Here is a 22906-nt window from a genome sequence, read left to right on the forward strand (position 1 = left end):
TTCAGTTAAAAGTGTTCGCTTTAAATAATATATATTCAAAGATGTGTACACATTTTCACGATTTTTCAAAAATAGCAGATCTACAAGCTCGTAGCGCGGCACTCGGTGCCGTGCTACGAGCTTGTAGATCTGCTATTTTTGAATAGCCAAAGTGTAAAATAATGCCTTTTAGCTCAAATCAAAAAATGACACAGATGCGTTCCAGGTCTTAATAGGTTAAAACCAAACCCTTGATTTGACAAACGGCTTGACTTAATTAAGTCTAATGCAATGACACTGGAAGAGGAGAGGTTTGGCAGGGGGAGTGGATGCCACCATCAATACTTTCACTCACTCTCTCTCTCTCTCACTCTCTCTCACTGACACTCACACACACACACACACACACAGCACAAAGGGGCGGGTCCATGTGTCAGCGCGGAAAGGAAGAGACAAGTTGAAGTGGCGGGCGACTGCCTGACCCTGTGTGGGCATGAGGGAGTCTCCAGCACCTCTGAGGGTCCGGCGGCTCAGCCTACGCCCTGGGAACAAAGTCTTGTTGGGGGGATGTCTATCACATGTCTGACAGAAAGGAGAGGTTGAGAGCTGCGTAGGGGGGGACCCGACGCCGACACACAATACAATGTGAATGTGCTACTGGGTTTGGGGGGGGGAGGTTAGTTAACATCAAGCTCAGAGAGGGGTGAGAGGCCAGTTGAATCACACAGGTTGATAGACGAGTCGTGATGAGTTATGCCAGTGGTTCTCAAAGTGGGGTCCTTCAGGATTTCCAGTGGATCCCCAGCTAAATGGGTTAGTATAGCATCAAAATAAACGTCACCACTCTAATTCTATTTAATACGTACAGCAGCTATTTGAAAATAAGTTGCGATGCAACGTGTTTTTGAAAAACAGAACAATCTTTGAACACCACAAATCTTATGGGGCTAATTTTGCTTATCAATTTGGGAACCACAGAGTTAAATACATTTGAACTGTACAGTCTGATGCTAGGTTAATTTAACTCTGAGAGTGTACAAATGCTATCTGGTTATCAAGAGTGTCATCTAAACGTCTAAAAAAAATCAAAATGTTATATAATGTAATCATTCTGTCATCAACCACAACTTGCCAAACTACATCAGCTCACAAATCCGGTTTTAACAGCCGCACATGCGGCAATCCTGGCATCGCGCGCATCGCTGTGATCACACGATCATTTCGGATTTACGTGGCTGACGCTCACCCCTTTCATCTCTCCAGTCGTTTTTATTATCGAGGGCATCATCATCACTTCGGCCCGAAACCCCTTTGAACTTTTAAGGCGTGTTGGAAGAACGATTCCAGGGCGTTAGAACTGAGTTCCAACTCTGACAAAGAGCCCCTTTTTTATTGGCACTCTAATCATTTTCATAGCGTCTCTGGGTGTAGGGCACGAGGCCCGCTAATGGGGAACCACTGGCCTCGGCGTGTTTATAGGGGGAAAATATTCCTCAATCAGGGGGAATGGTAAAACAAACATATAAGTGTAAGTCACGCGCAGTCGCGGTACAGTGCTTTAACAGTTGCTATGGGCCACTGGTGATGTAAGCAAAAGTTTCGATTTTTAAAAGCAAGGAAAGTTAACGGGGCGCTCGAAACTGAACACCTCGCGCTCTCACTTCAGACCGAGGGCCGTTAAAAAAAGCCACGAAGGTAACGACCTCGGGGGTATCGTAGTGATTTATAATCACAGAGCGAATACAACACGGGTGTGTTTACCCTCATAAGCGAGCTTTGATTTTTGACTGTAGCCCGAGCTAATTAGCCGTTATTGCTAATCTCCAGCTGCTCGGCCCCATGCTTACAAGGCAATTAGTCTGTCTCTTCTCATTTCACCGTAACTTCGTAACGATTGTTTCGTCAAACTCGGAAGGCAGCTGTATGTTGTTGTTTGGGGGAGGGGGTTACAGTTTTGAATGTGAAAAACAATTAACAAATACAAATATCTACCCACACACCTGGAAACACATGACTTGAAACTGCCTCCCTACAGAAATATAAAAAACATTGTGTTCGCATGAAATACAATGAAATTATCGCAGTTGACTGCGCTCTATACTCAGCTGTGTGCTGTCGCAGGTTCATATATACTGTAAATAAGCTACAATAAGACATATATACATATATGAGTCTCATTACTTAAAACATCATCAACTTTAACTTGTTTCCTTACATGAATGCTGTAAAATATTCTTCCTCATGCGGAATAACTGAATACTGGATGACATAGAACGGACCCCACGGCTTTCCCCCTGCCATAAGTTGTGGTGTTATGGGGATAAAACAATCTGGGGAAACCGGTTACGGATTGGTTTGGTGTTATGGGGATAAAACAATCTGGGGAAACCGGTTACGGGTTGGTTTCATATCCAACCGGAGTCACATGACGCCATTATTATGACGGACAACTGAAGCAGAGGGTGACTGAAGGATCATGGAGGGTTACTCATTGTTGGTCTCAACTCAAACCCCCCCTTCTCCCCGACCCCCCCCCCCACCACACACACACACACACACACACACACACACACACACACACACACACACACACACACACACACACACACACACACACACACACACACACACACACACACACACACACACACACACACCCTCCTTCCCTCCCTTTCTTCCTTTTGTGAGAGAGAATTAGCAACGGGTCCGAGCTTCTTCTTCTGGGAAATGATCTCCTCGGGGCAGTGTACACAGTAAAAAAAATCCTCAGTGTTCATTTAAACTGTAGAAGAGTTCTCAGAGTTACAAGCGGATACATTTAACGCTGAGGATTTGACTGTGTACTGGCGTACTGAATGTGTTCTTCAACGCTGGACCAAAAATCGTCAGCAATGGTGGAAAAAGTCACTCACAATCTTTTACTTAAGTAAAAGTATTAATACTGCAATGTGGAAATACCCTGTTACAAGTACATAATTCAACATTTACTTGAGTAAAAGTTCAAAAGTATTGGTATCAAAATGTTCTTAAAGTACCAAAAGTAGAAAGTACTCATTATGCAGAATGTCCCATTTCACAAGTTTTCAAATGAATAAAATGTATACAAATCTTTAGAAAATAGCAGATCAACAAGCGATGCCACGCATGTTGTTTTGTAATAATAATCAAAATCTACAAGTAACTAGTAACTTTAGTTACTAAAGTAGTGGAGTAAAAGTACAATATTTGCCTCTGAGATCATGTAGTGGAGTAGAAGTAAAAGTATTGAAAATCGGAAATACTCCAGTAAAGTAAAAGTACATCTTAAGTACAGTACTTGAGTAAATGTACTTAGTTACTTTACACCACTGATCGTCAGAGAAAGAAAGTGCACTCTTTACGGGTCCGTTTTTACATTGTCAGAGTTAAAGGAACACTGCAACATTTTTTGCAAGTGTGTGCTTGGGTGCAGTGGACGCATTGCACCTCTCAATACACAGGATATGATTGGACAAGCCCTCATGTTACTATGTTACCTTTCTGTTTTATTCAGCCTGGGGAAAGTTGTCTGAGCATGGATGCTCTATTAGAGTTCTGTAAGTGCTCTGTTGGAGCCAGTGGTGGATAGCAACTAATTACATTTACTCAAGTACTGTACTACAGTACAATTTTGAGGTTATATTGTACTTTTTACTGCACTACAACCACGTAAGCCTATTTTGTACTTCACATTGCAACGCGTTGTGAGCTTGTAGATCCGCAACTTTCGAAAAAGTTTGACACATTTAACTTTTTTTTACTTTTACTTTAGTACTGAAACTATGTTTTTGCACTTTGAATACAGGCCTACTACTTGTAACAGAGTACTTTTCATATTGAGGTATTGCTACTTTTACTTAATAGGTTAAAGCATCCGAGTACTTCTTTAACCACTTGGTTAGAGTTTGCCACTCAGGCAGTTCTGTATTGTTTCACCTGGGAAGTGACCAGTGGAGCCACACAAGGGTGTGCAGAATATTCCATAATCCAATGTGCAGCCATCACGTCCTTAGTTGGTGTTTTGTCAAAACAAGCATACTTTGTAATCCCTGGTTACTATAAGTTGTCCTGTATTATTCTTCCATGGACGTGTGTGTGTGTGTGTGTGTGTGTGTGTGAGAGAGCGTTACTGGATCAGGGGGGCGCAAAACAAACAGACATGAGTTGAATGTGCGAGGGTGTGCGGTTTGTTGTGTTTGGTTTGGTGCGCGCGTGTGTGTGTGTGTGTGTGTGTGTGTGTGTGTGTGTGTGTGTGTGTGTGTGTGTGTGTGTGTGTGTGTGTGTGTGTGTGTGTGTGTGTGTGTGTGTGTGTGTGTGTGTGTGTGTGTGTCTGTGAAGCCTCATTGAGGAGCACACATCTGCTGGGGGATTTCCATCATGACCTCCTACTAAAGATGGACAAACACACGAGAGAGCAAAACACCACCGGGGTCACGTAGTACAGGGATTCTCAAAGTGGGGACCCCCAGGGGTCCTGGGGGGTGGGGGGGTGTTCCGGGGGTCCCCAGCGAAAGTAGTTATCATAGCATCACAATCATTTCATCCACTTTATCCATTTATATGTTGGCTATTCAAAAAGTAGCAGATCTACAAGCTCACAGCGCGTCACTTTGTGCCGTGCTGCAAGCTTGTACATCTGCTATTTTTGATTTTTTTTCCTTTGTGGAAACTTTTGAATAATTTTGAGTTTTGTTTAACTTAAAGGGATACTTCACTTTCACATAAAATAAACATTAAAAAAATATATTTTAAAAAAATGAAAGAAGTTATGGCAAAATAAAGGCCCCCTCACACATTAGTAGGACACTCTAATGCGTGAGGGGGCCATGAATTTTCCATTACTTTTTTCATTTATTGTCTCCGCCGAAGGTGGAGAATATGTTTTCGCTTTGTGTGAGCAAACATTGTTAGCCAAGCTAACATTGGGCAAGCTCCACGTGACACGTGTCAATTTGTTGACACCAATGCCTCTGATTGGCTAGAGGGACGCGTGACGAAATAAAATTCTATAAATAGGTGTGTCACTTCAAAAAGCCTCTACTTTTTGAAGTGAGGTAAAACAGGATCAATCAGACTTGATTGGAACAGTACCTTCAGTAAGTCCAAGTCACCCGTCTGTGCGTGTGTGTTTCCCTCTGAGAACACCTAACATTGGTCAAGCAAAGGCGCAGAAGGCCAAAGCTAAGAAAGCATACTCATCTACAATTGTAACGTAGAAGAGGACTAGAGTTGAAATGATCCCACAACAAAGCCGAACTCTTAATACGTGTCAATATGTTGACATCAATGTCTCTGATTGGCTAGAGGGACGCATGACGAAATACAATCCTATAATAAAAAGGTGTGTATATTTTTAAACATTAGAAGACAAAATATGATTTTTAAATCATTTTTTTTTAAATAAATATTTCTTTAACATACACCTTTTTATTTAACTACAGTATATATCTTTTACTCTACTGTATCTCATTAGTTATTGCTATGATAATATAATTGCTATAGTCTGCTGGCGGAGACTTGTGCTCCGAGGAGCACATTTTCTAGTTTTTAATATATTTTTTAAATGTTTATTTTATGTGAAAGTGAAGTATCCCTTTAAACCTTCTCTTCTGGGGGTCCCTGGCACAAAACATTTTCAGATGGGGGTGGTCCCGTGGCCAAATACATGTGAATTTGGGGGTCCTTGGCACTAAAAAGTTTGAGAACTACTTAGTACTTGGTGATTCTCAACCACTTTTCCTTTCAATGACCCCCGATATTTGATATGCATTAGGCCACTGTTTCTCAACGTCTGGTCTGGGGCCCCACCAGTGGTCCAAATGGACCCTCACGCGGGTCTGTAACTCTGAGAGCGTGGTACAAATCTAACCCCAATCTACACTGTAACATGCTCAGTTGTTTATCTAACTCTGAGAGTGATACAAATGGAACCAAATCTATTTTTGGCCTAACCCGGTGGGGGCTCCTCTCACAGGCAGGTGAGCCAGTAGGACAGAACAGCAGTAACAACACAGAGACGTGTGTGTGTGTGTGTGTGTGTGTGTGTGTGTGTGTGTGTGTGTGTGTGTGTGTGTGTGTGTGTGTGTGTGTGTGTGTGTGTGTGTGTGTGTGTGGGAGGAGTCAATTGACACAACGACTAAAATTGGGGAGAAAAGGGGGTAAAAAAAAAAATAGATGATAAAAAGAAAGAAAGGGAAAATAAATATTTGCAAATATATGAAAGGGAAACAATGTATATGTAACTACAAAGTAACTAGTAAGTAAAGTTGTCAAATAATCGTAGTGGAGTAAAAAGTACAACATTTGCCTCTGAGATGTAGTGGAGTAGAAGTAAAAGTACCGAAAATTGGAAATACTCCAGTAAAGTAAAAATAAATACCTCAAAATTGTACTTAAGTACAGTAGTACTTGAGTAAATGTACTTAATGTTACTTTACACCACTGCACAATAGCAATGGGCCTGGGTGTGATTTGTAATGCTCCATAATTCTCCTCCATGTCTGTTGTGTTGTTGTTGTAGCAGCCGGCTGAGTGCACACATCCCCATCAGTAGCACATGAGTAGATTGGCGTTCCCCGTTGCCGGGGGCTCTCCACTCACATTACACCATGTACGTACCACCACCGTAAACTCCATTTAACCCTGGGAGGTACTGTATACAAAACGGAACCAAAAATGGTTGATTTTGTTCAATCTCTTTGAGTTACAATACATTACTGTCCCGTGCACTCGGTAATCGTGCCTGATAACGCAGCTAAGAATTGGGTCTTGAAATATTGTGTTCCCCCCCAAAAAACTTTAAAAATAGCTTCGTAATGTAAACAGGAAGGGGGGAGGCACAAATGCAAGGCATTTATCTAATACAAGTACTAGATACAATTAACTTGAATCTTTGGTTTTGCGGAATCTGATTGTTTGATCGAGAGATCTGCATCACCCGGAAACATGGTATAATGACTCAAACCAATAAAAGTGAATAAATAGCATTTTAAAACTACAAATAATGAGATAAAATAACTCCCATTTTGATTATTTGTAGTGCAGTAAGTCGTATTGCTTGCCTTTTATCATGCTTTTTTTTTTTACATAGAAAACACATACACTGAGGAAGACTAGTTTGTGAGGGATATAAAAATCTAAGCTATGAAGCAAAACCAGGCCATCTGAGTACACAGTAATATAGCACGCACACGCTCTCTCACACACACACACACACACACACACACACACACACACACACACACACACACACGCACACGCACACGCACACGCACACACACTGTTTGCATAATGGGTCACAAGTTGAAATAATGCACCCACGCGCACACACGATCCCACACACGCACACAAACACACTTTGTGCCTGCACACACGAGAGTAAGCACCTGATCTTTGTACACTCATTTACACACACACACACACACACACACACACACACACACACACACACACACACACACACACACACACACACACACACACACACACACACACACACACACACACACACACACACACACACACAGAAGTGTCTAGGTTCCAGCCACGTTCAGACTCTCCATCTAATGACCCAACTGGACCGACCCGATCCCAAACCCTGGCACTGTTCGTCAGCATCCCACGCCCTGACCTGTTTACACAGGCTGCCACTACTGGTTTTTGGTGAACTACTCCTTTAAGTACAATACTTGTGTAAATGCACTTAGTTACTTTCGGACCTCTGCCTACATCTCCTCTCCTCTCCTCTGGTCTCCCCAGCCTGCAGTGTTTATTGTGTTTGGGGGGGATGCACGGTGCTGTGTGGCTGGCCTGTGAGACGGTGAACCACACTTCCAGACTGAGCCAAGCGAACGCACTCACCGCTCCGGATCAGGGGGAGATTCTACTACAGCCGCAGCACAAAGATCCTGAGTGTTACTTTTAACGATGAGAGCGTACGAGTGTAACCAAATGGACCGGCAAGAGCTCGTCTCGCGAACCGCTGGACCGATCTTGTTCGCGTTGCTAGTGGGGCCACAGAACAGGCCACACACGCTTTTTACTTTTGAAATACTTAACTTTATAAAGGGGCTGGCTGCTGCATGATCAGGCTGAAACTTAGATATGTCATAGACCAGTGGTTCTCATGGTTTTTCATGTTAAGGACCCCGAAAATGATATGTATTTTGGCTGGGGACCCCCATCGCAAAAACATTTTCAGGGACCTCCAGAAGCAAAGATTTGAGTTTAAAATGTTCACTTAAAAAATATATATATATTTAAAAAACATTTTAATGATTTAAAAAAAAAGCAGATCAACAAGCTCATAGCGCGGCACTCGGTCCCGCGCTATGAGCTTGTAGATCTGCTATTTTTGAATAGCCAACGTATAAAAATTGGTTGAAATGATTGTGATGCTATATTAACTAATTTGCTGGGGACCCTCTGGTACCCCTCCCAAGGGATCCCCAGACCCCACTTTGAGAACCAACGTCATAGACAACTGACGTCATACTGACGTCACAGGCCGGTCACACAAAGTCCGAGATCCACACCGAAGCCATGCTGTTCCCATGCATTTCGATCGGCTCAATGTACTCTCAGAATATGGGATCTAAAGACGACCCACAATACTGTGTTCGGCCACTGTATGTAACTCTATGGTAAGTGGCGCTGTTGCTCAACGTCCTCGTCAGAATATGGGATCTAAAAACGTTGCCATGTTTAGTGAGAGAAATAAGCAACCTGGTATAATATGACTGTGTCATAATTTTTTTTTGTATTGATTAAAGGCAGGAAGTCATTTGTAACTTTACTTAAGCCCCTCTCCCACATGGAATCTATAAACATGGCCGGATAGAAAAATATCATTGTCATTCACACTTTGGTCTCCTCTATGGAGAAGTTCCATATGGCGTCCGTTCCCACATTCAGATGACAATACGTAATGTCCGTGCGAGAGGTGTCTAAATCGCGCAAGACTAGGCAATAATACATGATATTACGTATAATGTACGAGGCAGTTTCCTGGACACGTTTGTGACGTTTTTGTTTGCTCGCTGTTTTACGAATCTTCTGCTTCAAAGACGGAATGTTATGCTCGCAAAGTCGTGGGATTTAAGCAGGCGCTATATGTTACGGAAATCTGATGCTTCTCATTCCCACTTCAACTGCAGGTGAAGAGTTAGGATGATGCCAGGTCAAGAGTGGGATGATTTTTATCATCAATTCATTTAAAATATATATTTGACGTAAATCGAGACCGGCTGGCGTTCCAACATTAAGCCAAACATTTCAGTGGATGAACAGCTTTACATGCAAGTGGGAAAGGGATGTTATTAACTATGTTTCCACTACATGGTCATCCATAACTATATTATGTTACATCTTACCTATTTAAAAGTAAACTGCTACAGAATCTTGTACATGTAAATGTTTTATGTTGAATAAATCTGATACTGAGTCTGTGCCTTTGACTTATCTGCTAAAACATCCACATTATCTCTCTCTCCCTCTCTCTCTCTCTCTCTCTCTCTCTCTCTCTCTCTCTGACTCTCTCTCTCTCTCTCTTCTCTCTCTCTCTCTCTCTCTCTCTCTCTCTCTCTCTCTCTCTCTCTCCTTCACAGCTGTAAATCTCTAGGAATGTAAGCCTGTTGTTTTTGGAATCAGTGCAAGCTAAACCTTAATGTCTGTGAGAGATTGATGTTTCCAGACATCGCCTGAAGCTCCAACTTACGTATTTCAGATCTGGGGATGAGTGCAGTCAAACAATAACGAGTTAGTAAAAAAATGGAAAACCCGTCACTTTGATCTCGGGGCACGTATAGGCAGTAAAACGATTTTTCCCCCTTTTAAACATAACACCTTTCGTCATTCTACTTCACACACAGAGGCTTGTACCATAGACAGTAAAGTATTGACAATAAGTAACAACATAAGGTGCTCACATGCTTGTTAAAAAGTTTAAAAAACATGGTTTTCTCCATAAGGCTCCATTGTTGATCTGCATACATCAATGTGTGTGCTTTATCTGCAGAATCTAGGCCATTAATTCTTCAAACAGGAGTCTGCTAATGACCGGGCTCTAGTACTGTATGAAAACAACTTCTCAGAGAGAGAGAGAGAGAGAAGAGAGAGAGAGAGAGAGAGAGAGAGAGATGAGAAGAGAGAGATGAGAGAGAGAGAGAGAGAGAGAGAGAGAGTGAGAGAGAGAGAGAGAGATGAGAGAGAGAGAGAGAGAGAGAGAGAGAGAGAGGGGGGGGGGCAAGTGAGACACAATGAGTAAGATAAAGGGGCAAATAGAGAAAAGGAGTGAGAGAGATGGACAGAGAGAGGGATAGATGGAGGGAAACTGAGAGAGATAGGCTAAAGAGAAAGTGAGGGAGAGAGATAAAGAGAATGAGTGAGGGATGAGAGGAAGGGATGAGAGAGAGAGAGAGAGAGAGAGAGAGCGCTCACAACACACACAGGAAAAAGATTGATTTATTTTATCCAGCGATCAGCCTGTCTGTCTATAAATGGACAATTTTTTTGTGTGTTTTCTCTTTTTTTGGGGTTTTTTTTAAACATAAAATGAGAAAAACATAGTGTTTAGGTTTAGTACACATAATCTTGAGGGTCCTGGGCCCAGCCAGCCTCTCCCCCGAGTGCAATCTTAGATAAAGGCAGACGGGGGCATCTTGGAAAGTCATCAAGCTAAATGTTTACAGAGAGCCACAGAAATGTGTGTGTGTGTGTGTGTGTGTGTGTGTGTGTGTGTGTGTGTGTGTGTGTGTGTGTGTGTGTGTGTGTGTGTGTGTGTGTGTGTGTGTGTGTGTGTGTGTGTGTGTGTGTGTGTGTGTGTGTGTGTGTGTGTGTGTGTGTGTGTGTGTGTGTGCGTGCGCACGCGGCCCTTGCAGGGCCCTCTGTAGACATGTGAGTCTTTCCATGTGGAAGCTGCTGCCCTAAGCTGCGCTGACTAATTGAAAAGCTATACTGAAACGGAAAAATGTACGCCATCAGTACCACGTTATATTATGTTATACACGTTTTATTGTATATTTGATAATCGATGATTGTTTAACCCATTAAGACCTGAAGCCGATTCTACAAAATGTCTTCTAAATCCTTTTTTTCAAACTTTTTCATGTCAAGGACTCCCAAAATGATATATTTGGCCGCGGACCCCATCTCAAAATATTTTGTTCCAGGGACCCCCAGAAGCAAAGATTTGAGTTAAAAATGTTTGCTTTAAAATAATACATATATTCAAAGATTTGCACACATTTTCCCGATTTTTCAAAAATAGCAGATCTACAAGCTCGTAGCGCGGCACTCAATTATCTTAAGGCTCGATGCTAGTGAGTAGATGCTTACATCAAACCATTTGTTAAAATGGGCATATTGTTCAAATTCAACTCCAATTCTCTAACAGACACAAACTGTGCAAACAGGAGACAGAACAGAGTTAAACGACAACACCTTAAACATCCTGAAAACACGGAGGGAAAATGACATCTTGGTCGTGATAACCGTACAAATTAAAACACTATAAATACACAAAAGTGTGTTTTCAGCGCAGACAACATAGTCCTTAACACAAAGCACATAGTAGTCGTTTTTGTAGAATTAAGACCTATCTACTTCTCTGTGCGACAAATGGCAATGTACACATGCTCACAATGAACCGCTGTTTCTTAACCTTTTTGCCATTTTTGAAATGTTTTGAACAACATTCTTTAAATGTTTAAAAGCCCAAAACAGGGATTTTGCCAGGTTGAAAGTCGTTAAAATGGATATATCTTACCAAGGGCTATCCTCAAAAGAATATTAATACCTTATAATACCTTAAAAAAAAAAAAAAAAAAAAAACGACACAATGTAGCAAGACATAGTAGTAGTAGTTTATGTTAAAAAAAAAAGAAGAAAAAAGTCTATTTAAGTAAGAAGACTTGCACTAACATCAGGGGGATATTTTTCTTGCTCTCGCCTTCTCACACGACCGGCCTCCCCGGGCAGGGCCTCATTCACACAGCCCAGCACAGAGAGAGAGAGAGAGAGAGAGAGAGAGAGAGAGGAAAATAAGAAAAGACCCCCTTCTCCCCCTCCACCACCACCACCCCCTCCTCCTCCTCTCTTCTTCTCAGGAAGATTAGTGGCCGTTCTTTTAGGAGTAGGAGGTGGACGGCGGGCCTTTTTTCGGACCCCGCATTTTTCTCTGCCAGTCGAGGGCTGTGACCCCCCGAGTGCTCCCTATGCAGTTCTCTCTAGATGCAGGGGGGGGGGAGGAGGGGGGGGGGGCTACGCGTACCTTAGCCACCATCAATTACTCAGTGTCCGTGCCCCGCCCCCACCACCCCCGCTATACTAACCAACACCAACGCCGCTAACGCTACCGCGACGACGACGGCCGCGACGGCTACTTTACCGGGTTCCGATAAAAAAGGGGGAAAAAAAGAGGAGAGAGGAGTCCTTATCGCTACCCTCACCTCTCTTAAAACACTATTTACACAGCCCGAGAGCCGTCACCATTCATCTCGCCGCGGCGGCGGCCCAGGGCCCATTGTCCGTGACTCGGGATTCATCACAATCAGCCCTTATCCCATTGTTTCTAATGGGCCCCGGGTTTTTAGCACCCCGGCCGCTCCGCTCCTCTCCGCTCCGACACACACACACACACACACACACACACACACACACACACACACACACACACACACACACACACACACACACACACACACACACACACCAGAGGGCTTTAGGAGGAGCTGTTTTCTAATGCCTAGAGCGTGCAAATGTAACCGATTTATCCGTCGCCTCGGCTCCCTTATTTACCTGAGTCACGTCTAAACTCTGAGAGTGTAACAAATACAATTTGTTACACTCAGAGAGAGTTGCAAATGGACACATAGATTTGTACTGTGCAGGTGTGCAACCTATTGTGGTTTAAAAAAAGTATATATAATAATAACCACCACTACTACCTATTCAAAGGATGTTTCATGTTTTATAATTATTGGTTTGCTATTAGTGGTCAGGGATTATCCACTTCTATGCCTAAGTCAAGTGTAAACCCCCCCCCAAAAACAAAAAACATTCTTCGTTAAGCATTCAACTCCCTAGCCGTTAGGTTTACTGCAATCTGGAGGCCTTTCATTTTCTTACGTGAATTCAACGTTTACCATCATTTTGGTTAAGTTCTGTGACCCCTGGAGTCCTTGTCGAAAAACGAGTCCCAATAAAACAACACGACGCAATGTCCGAAAACACACACACACACGTTAAACGATAAATAATTATTTTTCTCGATAACCGCTTACAGATGCTGTGTGTGTGTGCGTGCATGCTTGTGTGTATATGTGCGTGCGTGTGCGCGTGCAACAACAATGATGTGGCCTTGCTTGGCTGGTTTCTCTCCCGCCGGGGCTGGTGTTAGGGAACTCCTAAGCCCGCTTAGGGCACAGGCAGACCCCCCCCCCCCCACACACCCTCTCCATAGGCCTATACCCCCCCTTCTTCCCAACCCGCCTCCCTTACAGCCCCCCCCCTCCTCCCCCCGGTTCTGCCCCCAGGGCAGGCTAGGAGCTGCTAAGTACTTTGGTCCCTCCCTGCGGGCCGCCCCCAACTCGGCAGAAAGACCATGAGAGGAGGAGGGGGGGGGGGGGGGGGCGGAGAGAGGGAGGGAGGGAGGGAGGGAGGGAGGGAGGGAGGGAGGGAGGGATGGATGGAGGGAATGATGGGAGGAGGAAGCAAGGATGGGATACAGGGGAGGGAGAAATTACATGAAATAGGGGAGAGAGAGAGGAAGGGGAGGAGGAAGGAAGAGGAGGTAAAGAGGGAGAGGAGTTGGTGGAAGACAGAGAGAGAGAGAGAGGGGGGGGAGGGAGGGAGGGAGGGGTAGTGATAGAGAGATGGGAGAGGGAGACAGGAACAGAGGGAGGGAGAGGGATGGAGGAGTGGAATTGGGAGGGAGGGAGCGAGGTGCGGTGGGGGGTGCGCTTAGCTTAGGCACATCAATCTCCCTCTCGAATGACAAACTCACTCTCGCCAAGATGTATGCCGTGAGCCCCCACAGCCAGTTAATCAAATCATTAGCAGCTAGCTAGCACCCGCCGTTCCCTTCTCCTGGCCTAGTTTACCAGAGAGAGAGAGAGAGTTAGAGAGGGGGGGGGAGAGAGAGAGAGAGAGAGAGAGAGAGAGAGAGAGAGAGAGAGAGAGAGAGAGAGAGAGAGAGAGAAGGAGAGAGAGAGAACACAATGCGTGTGTGATAGCTCAAACCCCAGCAAAACAAAAGCTCAACCCACCTCCTACAGGATTCACTATTTCAAAACCCCACAAAATATAGCAAAGAGGCGGAGAGCGCTTGAGTAAAGTGCTTAATTCTCCCATGGGTGAAGTGTAAAAACCGAGGCACACATCAATATGAGCTAGCGAGCTGCATTCGTATATATACCGTAATTCCTCACGATTTCGCCGCTATTTCTCACCGTTATTTTCTCCTCTTAATGCTTCGTTGCCCGTTATTATGAATGGCTTAGGAAATCATAAAAAAAAAAATAATAATAAAAGTCCAGGGGACAGAGGCTGTTTCACTCAGGCCCGGCTGTGTGCAAGCAGACAGATGTGTGCTGTCAGAGAGAATACAAGCGCTCATTTGAATCTATTAGCCGGGCAGCCGAACCTAGGGGCATGGAGAGGAGAGGAAAGGAGAGGAGAGGAGAGGAGGCCCAGTCTGGCCTGTCTATAACGTAGCACTGGGGGCGCGTGTCTCAATAAACAAACACTCCCAGTGCCAGCGATCCAGAAGTCACCGTGCCAGTTTGTTTTCATTTCCCAGCGCCCGCTTCCGACTTCACCTCCAGCTAAATGAAAAACTACAGGAGGAGGGGGGTGGCGGCGTGAGGCCCGGGATGGGTGGTGTTTAGTGGGTGGGTGGTGGTGGGGGGGTTGGGTTTGCGTTTGGTGGCAAGCAGGGGGGGGGGGGCAGCGAGACAGTCATCTAAAAAGAACCAGAGATGAGGATACAGCAGCACCTGGGGTCCACATCCTTAATTGACTCGACTGGCGCGTATACATCCAGCTCCGTTTTCATCTCTTTTCTTTTTTTTTTTTACATAAAATATATTTATTTATTTTATTTTATTTCAAACAAAGTGACTCGTGCTTGAGGCTTCATTACGTGTGCACCCCATTTCCATAGACCTCTGGGAAACAAGACCTGGGGGCCTCTCACATAAAATAAATGACCGCTCCATGATAAATGATTCTATTAGCAATCCAGATTGTTAAACTGTGATATAACAGATCGGGTAGAGGGGCAGCGGGCCCCCCCCACCCCCCCCCCACCCCCCCCCCGCCCCCTTTGCACACACACACATACACACACACACACACACACGCACACTCGCACACACCCGCTGTAAATAGCCTGTTTTTTATGTGTAAATAACATATTAAAACTCGGCATTAGCCCGTGTCCTCTGATAGAGAGGAAATTGTTCTGAATAAATAACGGGGATGGGAATATAAAACAGGGCGGGCTGTAATTCGAAAAGCGGGGCGTCTAGGCTCAGAGGTGGGCATGACTTAGGTGACAAGAATCCTGCGGCTCACAGTAAACAATCCTCCCAACAATAAAAAGGGGCTCTGAAACAGGGGGCAGTATATCGTCGGTGTCGGGCAGAAACCTTGTATGTCAATATATTTCAACTTTGCATGCTTTTTCTTCCTTAAATTAACCCATTAAGACCTGAGGCCGATTCCACAAATAAGTCAATAGTTCTCAAACTTTTTCGTAATAATCTTTCAAACACTTTCGAGATATTTCTATCAGAAATAGCAGACGTACGAGCTTGCGGCGCGCTGTGAGCTTGCTATTTCTTTTTTAAGTGAAAGTGATTAAGTCTGTATATGAGTTGTTTTTTTAATAAATATTGAACCAATGAAAAGTATTAACAGGAGCTAAATAATAACTACATCGGATCCATTGGAACACCAATTGCTTACCCCCCATTTCTTGAAAAGTAACCATTTTGGACGTACAAGCTTTCCCCTTCGACTGCGGCATATATTATAAAATTGTCGTCTTTTTCCTTGCTCGGGAATTGGGCTCTCAAGGTTCAAGGACCTCGTCCCCCCCCGCTCCCTCGTCCCCCCCCCCGCGCCCATCCTGCCGCTTCTCTCTCTCATACTGCATATTCACTTATCAGCGGATGGCAACGGGAATAATAATGCATATTACAGAGATAAGTAATTGCTCTGTCTGGGCGCGCTGGCAGACGCGACAGGGTTTGTTTTTTTTGCAGCGCCGGGGTTGTAAGTCGGCGGCGAGCGAGCGAGCGGGCCGGGGGCCGGCCGCCGCTGATATCCCATTGGTTTAGCGGCGGCGGGACTGGCTGCGCGCGTGCTAGCAGACGTTAGCCAGTCCCATGTTTCTGATTGTTTAAAGATTAAAATACGGAACTGTTCCCTTCAAAACGTGATACTGGAGAGGAAGAGGAATAGAATAATGGCCTTTCCTTTTTCTTGTCTTTTTTTTCTCCCCCAGACTAGACAAGAGAAGATTAAAAACTCGGTACATGATAATGTTCTCATGCGCACAGATAGATCCTCGCATTCCGCCATGCTTGTCCGCGCTGTGCGATTGCATGCCATGACTGAATGATGAATGCATATATATGTTGAGACGTGTGCCGTGCGCTATGTCGCGTTGCACTCGTGGACAGAACATGAGCTGCGTCAGTCATTTATGTCACAATCGGCTCTATGCACAACCACCACAGCCATATTAGAAAGAAATTGGGCCTCTTACTTCCTTCACAGGTCTTACCAATTATACTAATCAAGGCTCTGCTGCTCCATTCTGGTCAAACAGAGTCAGGGTGCTGATATTGTGCATGTTGTTCCATATTGTCCAAATGGCCCCTTATGGGTGTGCAACTCTGAGAGTGTACAAATGGAACCATATGGACGCGTAAGGGTCCATTTTAGTTCCATTTGTGCACTCTCAGATTCATGGGGGTCCTTGAAAATAAAAAGTTTTAGAACCACTGTACTACACTAAATGGAACAGAGCCTTAATTAGTATATAATTGGTAAGACCTGTGAAGGAAGTGCGATGCGCATACCTTTCTAGTTTAGTGCTATATTTGTTCAGTGGAAGGAAATGACCTCTCTAGCGCCCCCATTTTTTTTGGCTTGGGTCAACAATTCGGGGGCTGCCTCTTATGTCTGCTAAGAGGCACACACACTCAGAAGTTTCAGAGCCGCCATAGGCCAATCAATGTGAAAGTTCATCAGTTAAAAGTTCATCAAAGTCAATTAGTAATCAATGTTTCATCCAAGTCCAGTCGTAACATTTGGAGATTTCCTGACAGACAAACAAGCAGAACAACGGAAATGCGTCAAAACGATAAACCCTGTCCAACTGCGCTGGTGGGGCCAAATTTTTATTTAAGAAAGGAAGGCTCTCCAGCACACTCCTGATACTCTGTACAAAACGTTTATTTAACAACAACATTTCGATCCTTACGGATCTTCTTCAGGTTTAAAAAAGGAGGTAAAAATGAAGACATGGAACCATTAAAATAGGATAGATGTGCAAACGTTCTGATCACCGGGTTCTGATCCGTTTTGGGTTTTTCCCCTTTTTTCTTTTCCGTAGATATTTGGGCACTAAAACACACATGCATCCCATAACATGAACGAGTGAAAAAAGCAGACGCATGCTAGACTGTCAGACAAGGAACAGTCGAACCAGCACTTTTAGATTTATTTCCAAATAAACAAGTTCTTGTCTTTTAACTCAATTAGAGCCGAAATCAGAGAGCACAGAGTCCTCGCCGAGATTGGAACAAGCTGTTCGCCACTAAAACAATGAACACAAGAACACTCGACAACATCGCAGCTGTCCGTCTTCATGTTCCAGAGCCATCCACCTTCCACACAACAGGCTGGGCCACATTAATTTTGCATTGTAGTCATTCCTTTTCTGAACCTCAAACTTGGCACCAAAGTGTCTCTGGTTATGACTCTGTGATCCGGAATGATTTACACCGAGTCAACAAGACCTATACTCGGTTGTATGCCGATGGCGTGCATCGAAAATAGCCAATCTACCAGCTCACAATGCCTTGCGATGCGACACTATGTGAGCTTGTAGATTGAGTGTTTTTGGTGTGCCTATATGCATGGCTTCAGTGCCTTGCTCGAGGTTACTTAACTTTTCTTTATTACAGAAAGCAGTTTCTTTTGATTACACCAAAGTCTCTCTGTTCAAGCCCTTCCCTGTTATTACTCAAATGAACCTTATAACTTACACTATGGCTAATTAATAGGTTATCCCCAAATAGAACAATGCACACATTGCACTGTGGTTCATCTGTGTGCCAGTTGGCCATGTGAGGAGCGCCCTACATTGATTTCCTGTCATGAACAATTCATTAATTGTCCATTTCTCTGTAATGGCAGGCCACCAAGTCCTTCATTAAACAGTGAAAATGTCACCAAATCACAAGTTTGTATTTCCATTTCAAAGGTGGCCCATCAACCGGCATCTTTGTCAATCTCCGTAGGGCCGCGTGGACGCCTGCTCCCACAAGTAATTCAACATTGCTTTATACTCTGGAGGTAAGAACAAGGTCTTTCAAGCTCATTATATCGGCCTTTCATCACGGATCCACTGACATCTTTAGAACATGCATTCTCTCCCTCTCTCTCTCTCTCTCTCTCTCTCTCTCTCTCTCTCTCTCTCTCTCTCTCTCTGCATAGCATGAACACATTGCAGCCTGTGTGTTAAACAATGCCAAGGTCACTGGCACAGGTCACATCACCGCTTTTATATACACACAAGCACACCCGTACAGCGTACTCACACACACACACACACACACACACGCGCGCGCGCGCGCGCGCAGCGCGCGCTGCGCGCGCGGGGACGCACACGGACGCACACGGACGCACACGTAAATAGATGTTTATAACTTTCGGAGGAGTAAGAACCTTGCACGCGGCACCGTCAAACACATTACGTTGCTGGGGACCAACGGACAAACCGTCTTAATACTGGTGCTGTTCTTTAGTTATTCTTTCTTTTTTTTCCTTCTTATTTCCTGTTATTGTTTATTACTGCTGTCGCAACGTCCGAGGAACCAAAACAAAGTCATTTTGCTCGTACACCAGATGTTACAATCGAGAAGCTTGAATTGAACCGTGAATCTCGAATTTGCCTGTGCATTCTCTGTGCATCTGCGGGATTTCTCTTTACAATATTCAGAGGGTTTTCAAGCTCTCTTGGACAGGACAGTGTAGAGAAACCATAATGGGGTTGAGACATGAAAGATATTAAAGGAGCCAAAGTCGAACTCGCTTCCTCACAGCTCACAAGTGGTCAGTGCACTAACTGACTGCAGCATCACACAAATCCAGTTAGTTACTGGACATTTTACGCACAGAGAACAACCCCGGCTCTGGAGTTTTACAAGGCGTAGCGTGTGTTTAATGTCTGCCGCAGTAGAATTATCTACAGCTAGTGGTTAAACGATGTCGGGGACGAGACAGCGAGAGTCTCTTTGCATGCAGACGTCGCGGATAGATCCTGAAAACGCCTGCGCTGTAACTCTCCAAGTCAAACCACCCGTCTTGGTTCTTTATGAGGAGATCACTCGCATGCAGCTCAGACTTAACCCATTAAGACCTGGAACGCATCTGTGTCATTTTAAGATTTCTTTGGGCTATTCAAAAATAGCAGATCTACAAGCTCAAGTGCCGCGCTACGAGCTTGTATATGTGCTATTTTTTTTTTAAATCGTGAACATGTGTGCAAATCTTTAGTTTGAATATATATATACTTTTTTAAAGCGAAAGTTTTTAACTCAAATCTTTGCTTCTGGGGATTTAAAAAATGTCTTCTTAATCCTTTTTTTTTTATCAATGGTTTTCAAACTTTTTTCATGTCAAGGACCCCCAAAATAATATGTATTTGTCCGTGGACCCCCTCCCATCTAAAAATATTTTGTTCCAGGGACCCCCAGAAGCAAAGATTTGAGTAAAAATGTTGCACAAATTTTCACTATTTTTGAATAGCCAAAGAAATCTGAAAATGACACAGATGCGTTCCCGGTCTTAAAGGGTTAAGAGACCTCGTCATATTTTACAGAAGCCATGAAAGTGCGTTAAAAACCCATGCAAGTTTAACTGCGTTTTCAGGCGAGGTTTTCGCAGGGCTAAAACAACGTCCCGTTCCCAGCGTTGCTCTTTCCTTCAGTAATTCATTAATGTTTCTTGATAATGGCAGGCCACCAAGACCTTCATTAAAGAGTAAAAATGTCATCAAATCACAAGTTTGTATTTCCATTTCAAAGGTGGCCCCATCAACCGGCATCTTTGTCAATCTCCGTAGGGCCGCGTGGCTCTCGCTGCCATCAGCGCCTTTTTTTTTTTGTGTGTAATTCAACATTTTTATACTCTGGAGGTAAGAACAAGGTCTTTCAAGCTCATTATATCGGCCTTTCATCACAGATTCACTGACATCTTTAAAACATGCATTCTCTCCCTGTCTCTCCCTCCCCCTCTCTCTCTCTCTTTTGCGTTTGTCGCTCCCCTGATGCGAGTGGGATCGCTGCTACTTCCCATTTATTTCAACAACACAAACACGACGCCCCACCTGTCCCAGAACACCCCCCCACTTGTCGTGTTACCTATTCGTCAGCGTTTATGGGGCTCACACGGTGTCACACTCCTTGACTGTACGCACACTCACACACACACACACACAGGGCTCTTGTTTCCGGGGTATTGTGAGGACCCCCATTTAGTATTAATGATGCTCTTTATGAGGCACCGACTGCATTAGGATTCCTCCCATGCCTCGTACTGCAAGTCACCTCTGACTGATGCTGCTGCGTTTGGAAATAAGATGGTTTTAAGCCATTAAGACCTGAAGCCGATTCTACAAATGTCTCCTAAATCACAACAGTTTTCTGAAAAACGTATGTTTCTATGTCAGTGGTGCTCAAACTTTTTCATGTCAAGGACCCCCGAAATTATAAGTATTAGGCCGCCGACCCCCATCTCAAAATATTTTGTCCCAGGGACCCCCCAGAAGCAAAGATTTGAGTTAAAAATGTTTGCTTTAAAAGAATATAAATATATTAATTTGCACACATTTATTTTTTAGCACAGCACTCGGTGCCGCGCTATGAGCTTGTAGATCTGCTATTTTTGAATAGCCAAAGTGTAAAATTATGGCTTTTTTAGCTCAAATCAAAAAGTGACACAGATGCGTTCCAGGTCTCAATGGGATAAGAGAAGAGAAGAGAAGAGAAGAGAAGAGAAGAGAAGAGAAGAGAAGAGAAGAGAGTGTCGGGCTAGTCCATCAAGACACACCGCCGTTGTAGGAATCAACCCTGTGATGTTCAGATTACACGACCGTATCTCTACACACTGGCCCCAGTGTCTCTCAATCAAAGTCAAACGCTTCCTTAATTTCTGTCCGGTAAACCTTCAATCTGTCGTTTCAGACCCCCAAAGTGATATGCATTTGGCCCACGGACCCTCAGTTGAGAACAGTGTGTGTGTGTGTGTGTGTGTGCCAGTCTGCCAGGGACCCCCATAAGAGAGGATTTGTCAACATTTGTCAAGAGTTTAAACATCTTTCAAAAAAATAGCCGAAAAATAGATTTGTGTAGTGTTTTTAAAACTGTTCATTTTGCTGGCCACCCCCTCAGGAACCCCACCTTGAGATCTAGTGCCGTAAACAATTCATCTTCAGGTTTGTGAGGCTCCACTTGATTATTACTAATGCTCTTTCTAGATCCAGCCTGCATTAGAATTCACGACACATCTCTACTGTACAGTCACCCCTGACTGCTCCTCCTTTTGGGGGGGGGACCTTATCAAGCTTGATTAGAACCCAGGGCATCAAGTTCCAAGAAGGCTTTTTTTCCCTTCTCATCTTTGAAATGTATATTTCATAGGTCTGCCCTCTCACGGAGTCCCTGCGAGACCACCGAGTGTTCTTCTGACACACACAGTGTACGAGAGAGAGGGAGGATAAGCGATCCAAAAATAGATAAATAAATGCTGCCACTATTCCAAAGTGTAGACATTTGGAAGAAAAATGTATCGATCCTTAATTCATATCTAAATATAGTTACATAAATAATTAAACAATGAAGTACTAAAACATCATTATTTACTCCATGCAAGGAAGCATGTTTCATGCTTTCATCCTTTAAAAACTACGTTCTAAGAGTAGGTAATCTTTCACACCCGAAGAAGCGAATTTCATAAGAAAAGTGAAAAATCAAAGACCTGAGAGGAACAGACCCTCTCTCTCAGGTGAAAAAGAAACCTGGATTCATCGCCTTTCAACTTCTTTGTCACAGAAAAAAAGCCAGAACAGTGTGTTGTTGTTGTTACCTCTTGTCACGGAAGGTGAGAGTTTTTTCGGCAGGTCTCCGAAGCCGTTGCCCTCCATTTTGTCTTTTTTCTCTGCGGCCGTCGAGGTGGACGTCTCCATGGCCGACCGACCGACGTCACGCCGTCTGAAAGAGCCGACAGGAAACCCAAAACACAACGCTGTTAATACTGTGGTCTGGATGAGTCTGGGACACTCACCACGTGGTTCGAACTGCAAAGAGTCAAAATGAATTGAGTCAAACCTCACAGGTACAAGACTCGCTCGGAAGCACCTGGATGCTCACTACACAGTGAAATCCTCAGTGTTCATTTAATTATGAGAATGTACAAAGTAAACAAATGGACCCGTATTGGCCCTTTTGTTTACATTTGTACATTCTCAAGAGTTACACATGGATACAATTTTGTGACATAACAAGTCCTATATGATAATGATGAAAAAAAAACACCCACACACATATTCAAATGCAAAACTTTTCCTGTGCCGGAGTTTTTTTCTCTCTTCTGCATTGATCACACATGCTGTTTT

General features: G+C 44.0%; 1 protein-coding gene across 1 annotated transcript in view; it reads right to left on the reverse strand.

The window, feature by feature from the left end:
- The window catches only part of LOC308080638 (zinc finger protein GLI2-like), a 113908-nt gene that overhangs the window by 75376 nt on the left and 15626 nt on the right, over positions 1–22906 (reverse strand). The window contains exon 2 of the mRNA XM_080422538.1: positions 22378–22502. Coding sequence (XP_080278664.1) covers positions 22378–22477 — 100 coding nt within the window. The 5' untranslated portion in view covers positions 22478–22502. The remainder of the gene's footprint in view (positions 1–22377; positions 22503–22906) is intronic.

The sequence above is a fragment of the Gymnoscopelus braueri genome (genome assembly GCF_963280865.1).
Source record: "Gymnoscopelus braueri genome assembly, chromosome: 24".
In the NCBI taxonomy this organism is placed as follows: domain Eukaryota; kingdom Metazoa; phylum Chordata; class Actinopteri; order Myctophiformes; family Myctophidae; genus Gymnoscopelus; species Gymnoscopelus braueri.